At 48.6% G+C, this 12,394-nt stretch overlaps 1 protein-coding gene across 5 annotated transcripts in view; it reads left to right on the top strand.

The window, feature by feature from the left end:
• Positions 1-12,394, top strand: part of LOC100644170 (nephrin) — a 253,734-nt gene that overhangs the window by 82,610 nt on the left and 158,730 nt on the right. For 3 of the 5 annotated variants that reach the window (XM_048405776.1, XM_048405777.1, XM_048405779.1), the window contains exon 2: positions 9,552-9,681. In XM_048405776.1, the coding sequence (XP_048261733.1) occupies positions 9,552-9,681 (130 nt within the window). Of the gene's footprint in view, positions 1-514; positions 4,738-9,551; positions 9,682-12,394 lie in introns of those variants that run through there. The other 2 variants (XM_003395622.4, XM_048405778.1) reach the window with 2 other exon arrangements.

The raw sequence follows: 12,394 nt of genomic DNA, 5'->3' as shown, positions 1-12,394 counted from the left end.
AAAATCTCATTAACATAACGAGACCTCTTTCTCGCGCGATTAAACGACCGCGTTGTTTCTTCGATAGTCTTGCAAATTTCAGTGTCCGTCTTTCGAAATGTACCGGGTGCGAAATGAAATTTCGGGTACACGCGGTAATCCTTTACGTTCGCTGCAACATAAAATCACAGTCAACGTCCCCTGGTTGGCTGCAAATGCTTCTCGTAATTTATCTTCCGCCCAAGGTCATAAAATAAACGAATGCCTTTTTTGTAGCTGAATATATTCAGTATATATTAATCAAGAGCCGTCAGCAGGAAAAATATTTTTATGGAAACGCGTGACATTGTTTGCCACATCGTTCTCCTAGATAATACGCGGTAAAGCCGATCGACTCGTACGTGAATTATTTGAAACAAACGACGCCGATCAAGCTGAATGACTCGCGCAAAAGGAAAAAGAAGGACGCGATAAAGGTTAGTCGAAAGATAAAATTTCACGGGCAACGTTACCGCGCATAGATTGGCGGTCGTGGCTCGTCGATTCCGATCGGGAATTTTCCATATAGTACGATGCGTTGCACGGAGCGACACGAAGCTCAGTCAACTGACAGACCGTTAAACGATCGTATTAGTTTATGGAAATAACAAGCGCAAGTTGAGTCGATACGTAGGGAAATCGGCCGGTACAAACGGTGTGCAACGTGTCGGCGTGTCAGGAATATCGAAGCGCGGATAAAGCGGCGGCGTGTGTGCGGCGTATAGGTGACGAGAGACGGTACGCGGGTGTCGCGGCCACACGAATCCAGTTGCGTTTTCCCTACGCTCCATACGGAATGAATCGTGACGTTATCACCGACGATGGAATTAATTATTGGAAAGCGGCGAACGGTCAATTATTCACGGTTTTAATTAGCACGCTACCACCGGCTGGTACACTCTTGCTGCTCGATCGAACATCGTCGTTCCCCTGCAGACGGAAGATTTTTGCCGGATTGCGATGCGTTGTATTAGCGTCGCCTGGCCAACGCAGTTTCGACGTTCTCGCGCTTATTTTCCCTTTTGGACGAATCGTTTCGTTAGCGCTGGATAAAACGAGCCGCAAATGTCGCACGCGATACGGTCCGCTGGCGCGGGATCCACTTCCGTCGGAACTCGACAGGCAGCCACAGCTGTGCGCGTTGCATCGTGCATGCCGAGTCAAAAAGTAAGCGATATCGCGCGCGTCGAATCGCACCCACAGTCTACGCGCGATGTCGCTGTTCGAGCGTTCACCCAAAACCGGGAGATCACCGCGTGATCGAATTCGCTCGCGTTCACCGTTTTTCGGTTCGGTTCGGTTCGACTCGGCTCGAGAGAAAAACCGGCAGAGTGTGGGCTCGGTGCGCGTTATACCGAAACCCGATACCGTCGCACACGGAAATGGTCGTTGTTCTAGATTCGAATGAAATCGATCGCGAAATAGCTTTTTCGCGCTATTTACGGATCACTTTGTTTCCGACCGCTGTGTCGCGACGTTACACGTTCCTATAGTTTCTGCGACGGCAGGAAATAGTTTGCCGCCGATCACCACTCGCGCCATATCCTGAAATACGATGTCGTTGCGCTAATTATGTCGTGGACGCGATGCACACGTCATATTGCTCGCCATGGCCCCTAATAATTTCACTAGGCTGTAAACGGCAAGTAATCGAAGCGTTAAAGCTATGATTCTTGCTATCACCGGGAAACAGCCGAACGTTTCACGTACAGAATTTCCACGCTTACCGTTTCGCTATTGTCGCGCGCGGTATTTCACCGTGGTAGTGGTCCATTGATGATGTAGATTCGACCCCTATCTAACTCGCCTCGATCTGGGTATTTGCTTGTTAAGTGACAGTATTGACGCGCGCGACAAGCAAATATCCATAATCGAGGATCGAGTAATTGGTTTCGTTCGAGCACGGCTCAAAGTCCGTGCCCTACCACAGTGAAAGGTGAAGGACGAGCGACCGCGGGGCGCTCGATGGATCAAGAAACTCGTCTCGCTTTATTACTTAGAACGTAATTTAACGGGATAGTAAGTTAATTAAGGAGCGCAACGTGGCTGTGCTTGTATCCGCTCGAGAGAACCACTCGGTTGTCGTTGACTTTCGGCAGAAAACAGAAAACGAATTAACGTTCAGCGGGTGGAAACGTTGAAAATCGTTGATTAATTTCTCGATATTATTTCCCGAGTAAAGCGACGGGACTTGTTGAACGAGAGCTCACAGACACGGCGATTGTCGCGTCGTGTCGGTTTTTGTAATCGATCGTTTGACTTCCGGCATCCTGCTGACGACGTAGCAACGTCGAGTAAATGGCAACCCGATCGTAATATAATCGTCCGCGAAAACGCGATATTATTCTTCAACTTGAAAACTCGATTCGCCACTCACCGCGAGTCCCGAATCTAGCTTTCTTACGCGAATTACTTTGGCCGGAGTTTACAAACGTTATTTAAAGTTTTCGAAGAACATTCGCGAGAAGAGTCTATCCGTACCTTGGCCGCGACCATCTCGTCCGGTACTTTTCGATTTCCCTACCATCGGAATTCTTGCTCGTCTCGCGGTTCTTTTGCTCTTGTTCTAGCCTGCGCGCCATTTCTTAATTCAGGATTAATTCAATTTCACGCTGTCGACCGACGTTCACGTTTACCTCGCCATTGATTCCGCTTGGAAGTTGCACGCGACCGTCGCGTCGCAAGTAAAATACGAATGTAGCCCTAGACCGTTCGCAATGAGCCTCGTCGTCTGGAATCGATAGTTCTTTTTCTCGCGAGCTCGGTTTTAAACCGATCAACTTTCGACCCGCTCTCTTCCCTCTCTTTTCCTTCTTTCGTTCGTTGAGTTTTCCTTGACGGTGGAAACGCCGAGAAACGAGATCCGTTCGCGAGTTTCTCGTCGATGGCGATAAACGAAACGACCTCGCCGGAAAAAGCGGAGTATAATACATCCGTTAACGAGCAACGATCAAAGTTTCGGCAAAAGTACGTTGATTAAGCATACTTTAAACAGAAATCTCGTTTGAAATTCTGATCCGGAACTCGGTCGGTATTCAAATGATGGTCCTTGCGCGTCCTTTTTTGGCCGATCGCTGCCACCAAACTTTTGCTCCGTGCCAATGATGGAGTTTTTTCGGTTGCGCGCGATCGACGATGTCGCGTTCGAACCAGTTTCGTCCCAGTTCGTTAAACTTTCGACCTGCTGCACCGAATCGCGTTTCGTCATAATTACAGGTAAATTCGCGCGCGATCGATAAGGTCCTACCAATGCAAGCACATCGATCGTATCTCTGCACACCGCGGAGAAACGAAAATTACCATCAAATTGCTTTGGTTCTCGCGGTGTTTACCAGAGTCCATTTTAACGGCGTTGTTCGCACCATTTGCGAAAGCTCGCGGCTCGGTACGCTTCGTTGAAAACGGTACGCTCTCGCGACCCCGGCGAAAAATGTCATCGAAACACGGACTGGCGCGCCAGGTCGCGTCGTGCTCCATGTACGCTCGAATTCCTCCTCGGATCGAAAGGTAAACGCTAAAACTGGCAAACTAATAAAAACGACAATGGTGCGGGGCGGCGTGGTGTCATTGGGAAATTTCATTAACCGCGAAATCCGGTCGATCTCAGTCGTCCGTTAAAGGACTGCGGCCAGCAAGGATAATGCGAGGTCGGACGTTCGAGAGGGAACACAACGCTTTGATCCTCGGTCAAAGGCCAACGTCTCCGAAGGGAGAGCGACGTTACCGTGGCTCCCTTGGCCTATTGTGGCTCCTATTGTTGCGCAAACTGCATTACAACCGGACGTGGTCGCGACCTCCCTTCCGTGGCTCGTAACTCAGTGTCTCGCGGCCGGGTGCCGGCTTTGCACAATGCAACGGCAACTGCACAGCCTGTAACACCGGCGACAGACATCCACGCGACGTAACGTTACGTTGCCTCGTCGGACAGGCTGTACGTTCTGTCCACCAACTGCCGAGTAACCTCGCCCATAATCTTAATCTCTTTTCGAAAACTCAGCCAGCTTCTTAACCGTTGCTTCGAACCTGAGAACGTCGTACTCGACGCTCGTCGAGTATTCGATTCGCGTTGTACGCGGTAACTGGAACGCACGCTCGTCAAAGGCGAGAACCTTCGGAAGGTGCACTCGCGGAAATCCGCGTGAAATTCACTCGATTTCTATCTCCGGCCTAAACGATGACTCCATACCGAGTCTCGGGGCTACAGCGTCTGTCGTCTATGCCACGATTAACGACTCCTTGGTTTTGCATGTCGAACTTGTCGCGGTGATCGGTGAAAGCTTGCATGTTAATATTCCGCAGCGCGCCAATGCGCGTCGATAAAGTTTAGAGTATTCAACGTTTTATCGATCCTGTCATCGTGCTCGATGACTCTACATCATGTCAACGGTGGCTGTCGTTTTGAAACAAAGACGACCGTTTCTTTCTGACGAGCGAGCGAGCGCAGCTGTAAATCCCTCGACGCGCGTCTTTCCCTCTGCGCTGTTTTCGCTCTCCCCTTGGAGTGGTGTGTACGTTTCTATATCCATCGCGAAGGTCTCGCGCAATCGTCATCGGCAGTCGTCACCCACTAGACGACGCCGAGAGGGTCTAGACCTCGGACAACAATGGTGCTCCCAAGGGATAAGGTGCTATTAATAATTCGGAAGCGACGTCGTTACGCTTTAAGCGCGCCACGGCTGCTCGACGGAGAATCTCGAAGGGGAGGAAACGGAAATGAGGGTAAGCTGAACTATTCGTTCTACTCTCTAGAGGCCGACATCTCAATTAGCCTGCTTGCCAGCAAACTACATTCCTCTCGCGATACAGTCCGTTCAGAGCATACTCGATTCGCGGTTCGAAAATTCCTTGGCCATCGTTCGTCGTTTCCCTCTCGACCATATCAGCCGTAGATTTTTGGAATTTTTGAAACCTACGAGGCTAACTTCGATATATCGCCCCAGGCGATGTCACAGCTTTAATTTAGCCTGCCGTCGAATTTTACGAGGCTCTAGTCGCGCCTGAAATACCGTGCGAACCAGAGCGCTCGTAAACGTCCTAATTAATTTAAAGCGACTCGATTTTACGGATCCGTACGACGAGAATCGGTTGTCCGCGATTCTGATCCGTTCTTGATTCCGGCATCTTCCGGATCGTTTCGAGTTTAAGCCTGGAGCCGCGAAATTCGACGCGAAGTTTGAACCGCGACACCCGTATCACGAGAAACTTTCCGCTTTGTTCCTCCAGACGGAAACACAATCTACGAGTTTCCACCGTCAGTTGCTCTTGCTTTGCATTCGCTGTAGCGAGAGACTGCGAGTGAAAAATTCTCGAAACATTCGATGGTAATTGCCAAATACGATTTACATACTCGAAAGCATCGCCGATCAATTTTAAATTCACCCGATCCAGCAATGTGCTTTTTCTCCGAGCGAGCGAGTCGGTCTGTTTCGTTGAACCGATCCCCTCGAAAAATAAGAGGGAACGCTAGCGACTCGTGCTCCACTCTAACTGCCAGTAAGGGGGAAAATCTTTGTCGCAGAAATTCAAAGGTATAAAGTGTCGACGAAGCGTCCTGGGAACGGGATCGCGCCGACCCTTGTAAAGACGTTGAATTTTATGAAACGTCGAGGGGATTCCGTGAAAATATGTAAATACGCAATAAAGCGTAAGCCCCCCGATGCCACCCTTCGCGTCTTTTCGCCATCTTTTCCTCCTCTTTTACCCTCCCCGCTTCTTCTCCTCGTCTCTTTCTCCTTTCTAAACGATGACCCTCTCCGTTCCCGGGACTACGCAAAATTTCAACACGAGGTTCCATGCGTCAGATTCCACTGAGTCTCCCTCGATGACAAAGACAAGCCACGATTTATAAACTGACTGCTGCTCCTCCTGTTTGTTTCATCGTTTCGTTCTTACACCGAAACGAATCTATCGAATTTGTCGGTCGCGTTCTCTCCAACGTCGGACAAATTGCCCGATATTAAATTACGATCCTTCTCGATCGAAAACGAGAGAAGGATAGAGAATATCAGACAGCAGAATTACGGATCCTCGTATCTCGTAATGCGACGACGCGGCGCACCTGCGCAAGGAATTAAGCAACTGATTAACAGGACTCTAATTCGCTACGCGTCCTCTGCTATAGCCCTCCCTCTTCGAGTTAACGCCGCGCCGTACGAAACAGATATGGAAGAGACGGAGCACGACAATAAGCGTAGACAATGTCGCTTAACGTGTGTAAAACGGTCGGTCACATCGGAGGGTTCTGTCGTTGGAAACTGCGAGAAGGGCACCGAGCACACTCGACTCTCCGTAAATAACGGACTCGTCGTTCGCTCCTACGTATCTATCCTGTCCCTTTTACGATTCTCTCTCTCTCTCTCTTTCCCCTTTCTCTCCCTCTCTTTCTTACCCTTCTATATGTCCTGTCGCATATCCATCCGACTGTACGAATTGTCGGTATAATAGCGCCTAACAACCGGTCCTCCGACTGAAGTTAATTTGCAAGCAAGATGGCATACTCTTTTTGACGATCGTAACGTTTGCCTTGTTAAAACGAACCCCATTATCCCTTCGGTGTCGCGACGCTCTACCTCCCTCGTTGTCTCGACTACTCCTCGTGGAAACATTGCAGGATGAATGGTCCTTCGGCGAACGTGGGTCGCACTCGAATCATCGATCTTGCAGCGCCATGCATCGTGGGGTTAATGCGCTTGACAAATGCTTCTTAGTAACTTCCGTTCTCCGTCTCTCCCTTTCCATTCATTTTCAACCGAGCCGAACGTAGATCGAGCAGGTGGCCAAACTTGTCTCGTATTCGACGTATTTTCGTTGCCTTTATCATTAATATTGTTCCTGCTGTTAACAGTCGCACGAATTTTGGATAAACTTGTATCGTTGGTGCATCAGTCGCCTCGGAAACGACGCATCGGATGTGCTTGAATAAAATTAAACGATTCCGCATAGTTTCTCGATGCAAAGTCACAGTTTTCTCTTTATTGCGAGTTGTACTTGTGGAAAACGTGGTTGCCGGGTAGAGCAAAGCGAGGCGATAGTCTTCGAGAATGAAAATATCGTAAAAGCGTATTTGCCTTGAACGTAGCTAGAGAGAAAGAGAGGAGAGAGAGAGAGGGATTTGGAAATGCATGGCAAAGTTGGCGTTACAGCCTGGATTGGACCGCGTAAAAGCCAAGCGCATGTTGCGCCGGTTCCATGAAATTTGCATCGATATCGGACCGTTTGAATTCGAATTGACGCGCGATAGTCGCACAGCGGCTTGCCAACGATTAGAACGTAATCGTTATGTCGCACCTCGATCGTACGATCAATCCGCGTCATCGTGGAAGATTTATGAAAATACTTGGTCCTGTTGTAGCATCGCGGTGATCAACGATGACGAGTGGCCGTAAGTTTTCGACGAGTTCGACCCGAAAAGTTGGACGCAAAACTCGCCGGGATGGGAAGCTCTACTAAGATCCAAGGAAAAGTTTCGCTTTTTACCCGTGACTTTGGAAACTTTTGCTCAATCTTCCGTACGACACGTGTGCCGTTGGACTCTAATGGAAAACAGAAGCCCGCGGCATTGCATTTTCCACGCGGTTGAACTCGAAATCTTTCGCGACGTCACGCTTCTCGCCTTCATCGATCGGCGCCGCTTGGTTCAATCGCCGTGATCAGGAAACTTACGCGGTTTTAATTAAGACACCGAGGCCCCGGCAAGTTAAAGGTTTCGTTTCAACGAAGGACCCTAGACCGAGGACAGCGACGAAAGGACGTTCGAAAATTCCACCGATGCAAATTCGAAGTTTGCCGTGACGCTTCTTCGTCCGGGCGTTCGTAGCACCGAGGCAAACGTTGATTCCGGTCGATAACGAATTCATTAAATGCGTTTCGAATGCGACACGAGCCGCGTCCGCCATTAGCACGCTGCTGGACGTTTCGACCAGCGCCTCGGGTCTTTGAGGGTTAATTGCGGCCATGTTGCGGAATTTCATTAATCGAAACGGCTTTCAAGGCTTCTCTGGTATTTAAACTACACGCGGTCGCGCGAGCTGTTCGCGGCTGATTGATGGCCGTGGCGCGGTCGCTTTCGTGTCCAACGACGTAGATACGCCGCTTACATAAATAAGTAAAATCAACAGAGTTAAGCTGCAACCGCTATAGGTCTCTTAGGTATTTCGCTGGCCACGGAGGATCAGCTGCTGTCGCGTCGCAGCGCCCAGGATACGACGCGGAATCGGACGGACCGCGTCGTTAATTACACGGGACCGTTAGGCTAGCTCGCACACTTTGGTAGTTAATTTTGCGAGGACGCGGACGATGTAGCCGTTAAGAGCAACAGCGACGCAAGGCTAATCAAATTACGCAATTTGCAGGGAAAGAAGCGTGACGCTTATGAAAAATTCCAGGTAGTAGGATAGCGCGCGCGCGCGCATGTACCCTGAGCTAAAAGCAAACGTTAAATCGTAAGCAAACCCGCGAAATACGCGCATGAAATTATAACGAATCCGGGAAGGAGCTTCCCGAGGGTTCTTACTTTTAACGTGGAAAGTAGGTACGAGGCGGTGGCGGCAGCCGCGTTACCACCCGAGAAGAGGTAACTGCTGCTTGTTGCACGTACCTTGAGCTCGTTACAACGTGGAAAAACTGAGAATTCAAATGAGTACCGTAGCTCCGGGGCGTTTATATGGTAAACAGTCACCCCTAAGCGATATTTATACCAGACGGGGTTGTTATAACCAGCGAGTAAACGCGAAACGCCAGCTAATCCTTCCGGTTTAGGTTTTCGAGCGTCGCGGACGATCGCTTACCAAAGAACGCGAGAGAAAGATAGAAAGAGAGAGAGAGAGAGAGATTTATCGACGATAAACGGAAATTTTCATGCATCCACGTCCATATTCGTGGCGTGCGTCACGCTCGATAAACAAGAGGGTGAAACGACCGCGACAAATCGGATTCGACGAACTGGGACACTCGGACACTCTCGGAGTCTCTTTCGTTCGTATATAAGTGGAGAAGAGAAAAAAAAAGTCTCTGGTGAAATTCTCGAACGGACGTGGCGCTTGGTACGTAGTTGCAGGTTCGATTCTTGTTTCGATCGTCCAGCGTGGAGAAAACGAAAGCAACGGACCGAATCGAATGGAAACTCGTTTCTTCGAAATAGCCTACCGGAAATTCCCGAAGGATTTTCTCGTTCCGTATGATCAGACCTTCGAGCTTTCCATTTACCTGCTCGAAAGATCGTCTTGTGCAAGCAGAATGCCACGACTAGTTTACGGCAGTCCGTCCAAACCGAATTTCATAAGCGGATCTCTTAATCCTATATCGCGTGCGCTTTACATATCGCTGCCCAACATCATCCTCGTTCAATTGTGTTTGCATCCGAATATCCGGATTTTCGCTATCGAAGAATGCGGCCCGGATATTCGTCGACTCTCTCCATCTTCTCTTGCGCTCGAATTTTCATCCACCGATCCAATTCGGCCGCGAAATCGAAATCGAGTAACGACAACGAATGCAACCTTTTAACGTTACCATCCGTCTATTTTCGTTTGCAGTACCATTGGTCAATATCAGCGTCGTGGAAGGAAAACCAGCGGAACTGCCATGCGACATTACTCCACCCGGAGAGGACAGCCTGCACATGGTTTTTTGGTTCAAGAACGAGGCTGGAGTGCCGTTGTATACGTGAGTGATTCGTTCTTTGCTCTTGTTAGTACGTAATAAGATGGTTGGCGAGTTGGTTAATTTACGCGATCGAGCGAGATTGTATCGGAGGATGCGGCGCTGAAATCCGTGCGGTGTCTCGACGACCGACGACCTGCCGCTTTGGTTGGCCGCGGTGACGAAAAATTCATGGCGCTTGAGGAATTCGCGACTCGCGCGACTAGTATGCAGTAAACGGCGCCGGTCGGATCGCCCTCTCTTTCCCATTACAATGCCCGTACACCATGACGGCTGCAGATACAAGCCGGTCCGCGTTATTAAACGTACGTCACTGCTCGTTCCTCGCTCGCCTCTTGCCACTCGAACTCCAAATTCCTTTCTGCATTCCGTTTTGCGGACGCGACCGCGAGCTTCTCCCGTTTGCGAGTTGGCCGCAATAATGCCACCGCGGAACCTTCATAAAGGGCCGCTGTTTCCGCAGTAGTTCCGCGTTTTTCTTTCCCCCGAGGAAAATTTTACGCGGCCATATACGTCGCCATCATCGCTGTCACGTCGGATCGCTAAACGACTGGACGCGTCTTAATTGAAACGGTTATTAATTAAAAGCTGGCCGTCGCCGCCGCGACCCTTTCGAACTTGCGGATCAATGAAATACGAAACGTTTTAATTGACAATTATTTCGCTCGATCGCGTATCTATAATTTTCCTTAATGAACCTGAAAATTGGAAGGAAACCAGATCAGTGGAAGGGGTGAATTTAAATGCAGCTACAGCGTTCGGAATAATTTTTCTCGCTCGGATAAAAAGAGTAAAGAAAAAGGAAAAGAAGGAGGAAGAGACGAAGAGTAGGTGCTACACAATAGGTCAAAATGACGTCTGCAGATTATTTCTTTGGAAATACAATCGGATGAAACACGAATCCCTCTTAATTGACAATTATCTCGACCGATTACTCGTTATGATTTTTCTTAACGAACCGTGTACCGTACCGCATTGGATTTAAATAGAATTTGGTACCTTTCGCGCGATAATTCTTCTCCAAACGCTGGGTTTAGTAGCATTTCTTTGAAAAACCTCTTATCGATAAAATCCGCTTCGGCTAAACGAAACGAAAAATTCTGAATTATTTTGAAACGATCATTAAGCAATTTTAATCGTGTCAGAGTCACGCGATACGACGAGTAGAGGCAGATGCGTACCGGTGGTCTATGTGTTCTGTCGCGCAACACATCTGCACGCCATCCCGCGCGGCTTGCCAACCACCGGTCTACCTGCCGTCCTTCTAACACTCCATAGTCCCAAGGACCCACTATAAAGTTGCAATTCTAGCTGCATTGTTCACACACATGGTCTAAGCACATCTGTTTGCCAGAAGAGACTTTCTAATTCCAGAAGTATTTTCGGCCGGTTTTTAGAATTATGTGCTCTTAAGAATTACGAAGAAAGCGGAGATATACCTAACGAAAAATCTGAGTTTCCCTGTAAACAATGTCGCCTAGGACCCAAGTTGGTAGGAGGTTTCTTCCTCCTCTCTTCCTTCCTAACATTGGTCCCAACCAATCGACATCGCGGATTATTGCCCTCACTCTACTAACTAAAAATGTAAGCAACGAATCCGCGTTCTTCGTTCAAAGGGCACACCCATACCAAGCTTTCCTCCTTATTCACATTAGAATAAGCTTCAGAGTTTTCCATCGTCTCTCACGGTGACTAGAGTTCCTGCATTCCCTACAACTCTCACCGTTCCTATATCTCTCACATTTTCCTACCACAGTCAAAGATCTAACGCCTAACTTCTAACATTAAGTCTCATACCGTGCTAAGTTATTAAGTGATTATATCTATTCAATCGTGTATACTAAGTGTTGGAAATATAAATTTTAACTCTGTGAGCCACAGTGTTATCATACCTGAATCACCCCTATTATCTTAATCGAAATACGGGGATCGAACTATTCGTGGTGTCGATCATTCTAATCGTAACGGGAATTTACGACTCCCGTTGGCGCGTATTCTAACGACCGCGTCTCCCCGCGATAGCTCGAAAATACACTATGGTTTTCATGATCTTTACCTCTGGTTGCTGAATCTCCTAATTACGACCACGGCCTGTTTTCTAGCTGTTCGCGTATATATGCGTTCGTTCCTATTCGCGAAATATCTCGACCGACGCAGGCCGAATACCTGGATAAAAATAGAACAGCCGCAAACCGAACGGACGGCCGTGATATTACTGGCGTTTTTCAATATTTCCCGTAATTCGCGATAGTTTGGGAAGTTTCGCAATTAAACTTGCATGCCTGCCGCGGTTTGCTTCTTCGTCGGTGGTTCTAGAATTCGGCACCGTCACTGCTGACGCTACGATGTTGCATCATTTTTCAAGCGGTTAGCTACCTCAACTACCCAGAGACTGCTGAATGCCCGAGGAAATAAACGGTTCCTGGCGATTAATACATCGCTGAGGTTCTCTTTTTCCCCTCTGTCCCACCCCCTTCTTTTTCTCTCTCGGTGGCTGTTTTTCAACGTTTCGCGGTTTCAAAAGAACAGCGTTAATTGACGCGGTCGGATTTTATCGCGCAGATCTTTGTCATTTTTTATTTTTTGTGGTAGCTTCGCTTCTCGATACTTTACCGCGGACACGGTCGAATAAATATTCAATTTTTATGGAATCTCAACGATGTTTCGTCTAAAGCCGCGGTCTTTCGTTTAGCTAGCTTGCAAACTTTCCATCTAC

Source organism: Bombus terrestris, chromosome 5 (assembly GCF_910591885.1).
Source record: "Bombus terrestris chromosome 5, iyBomTerr1.2, whole genome shotgun sequence".
Classification (NCBI taxonomy): Eukaryota; Metazoa; Arthropoda; class Insecta; order Hymenoptera; family Apidae; genus Bombus; species Bombus terrestris.
Note: the sequence above shows the minus strand (reverse complement) of the source record. Positions and strands in the feature narration are given on the sequence as shown.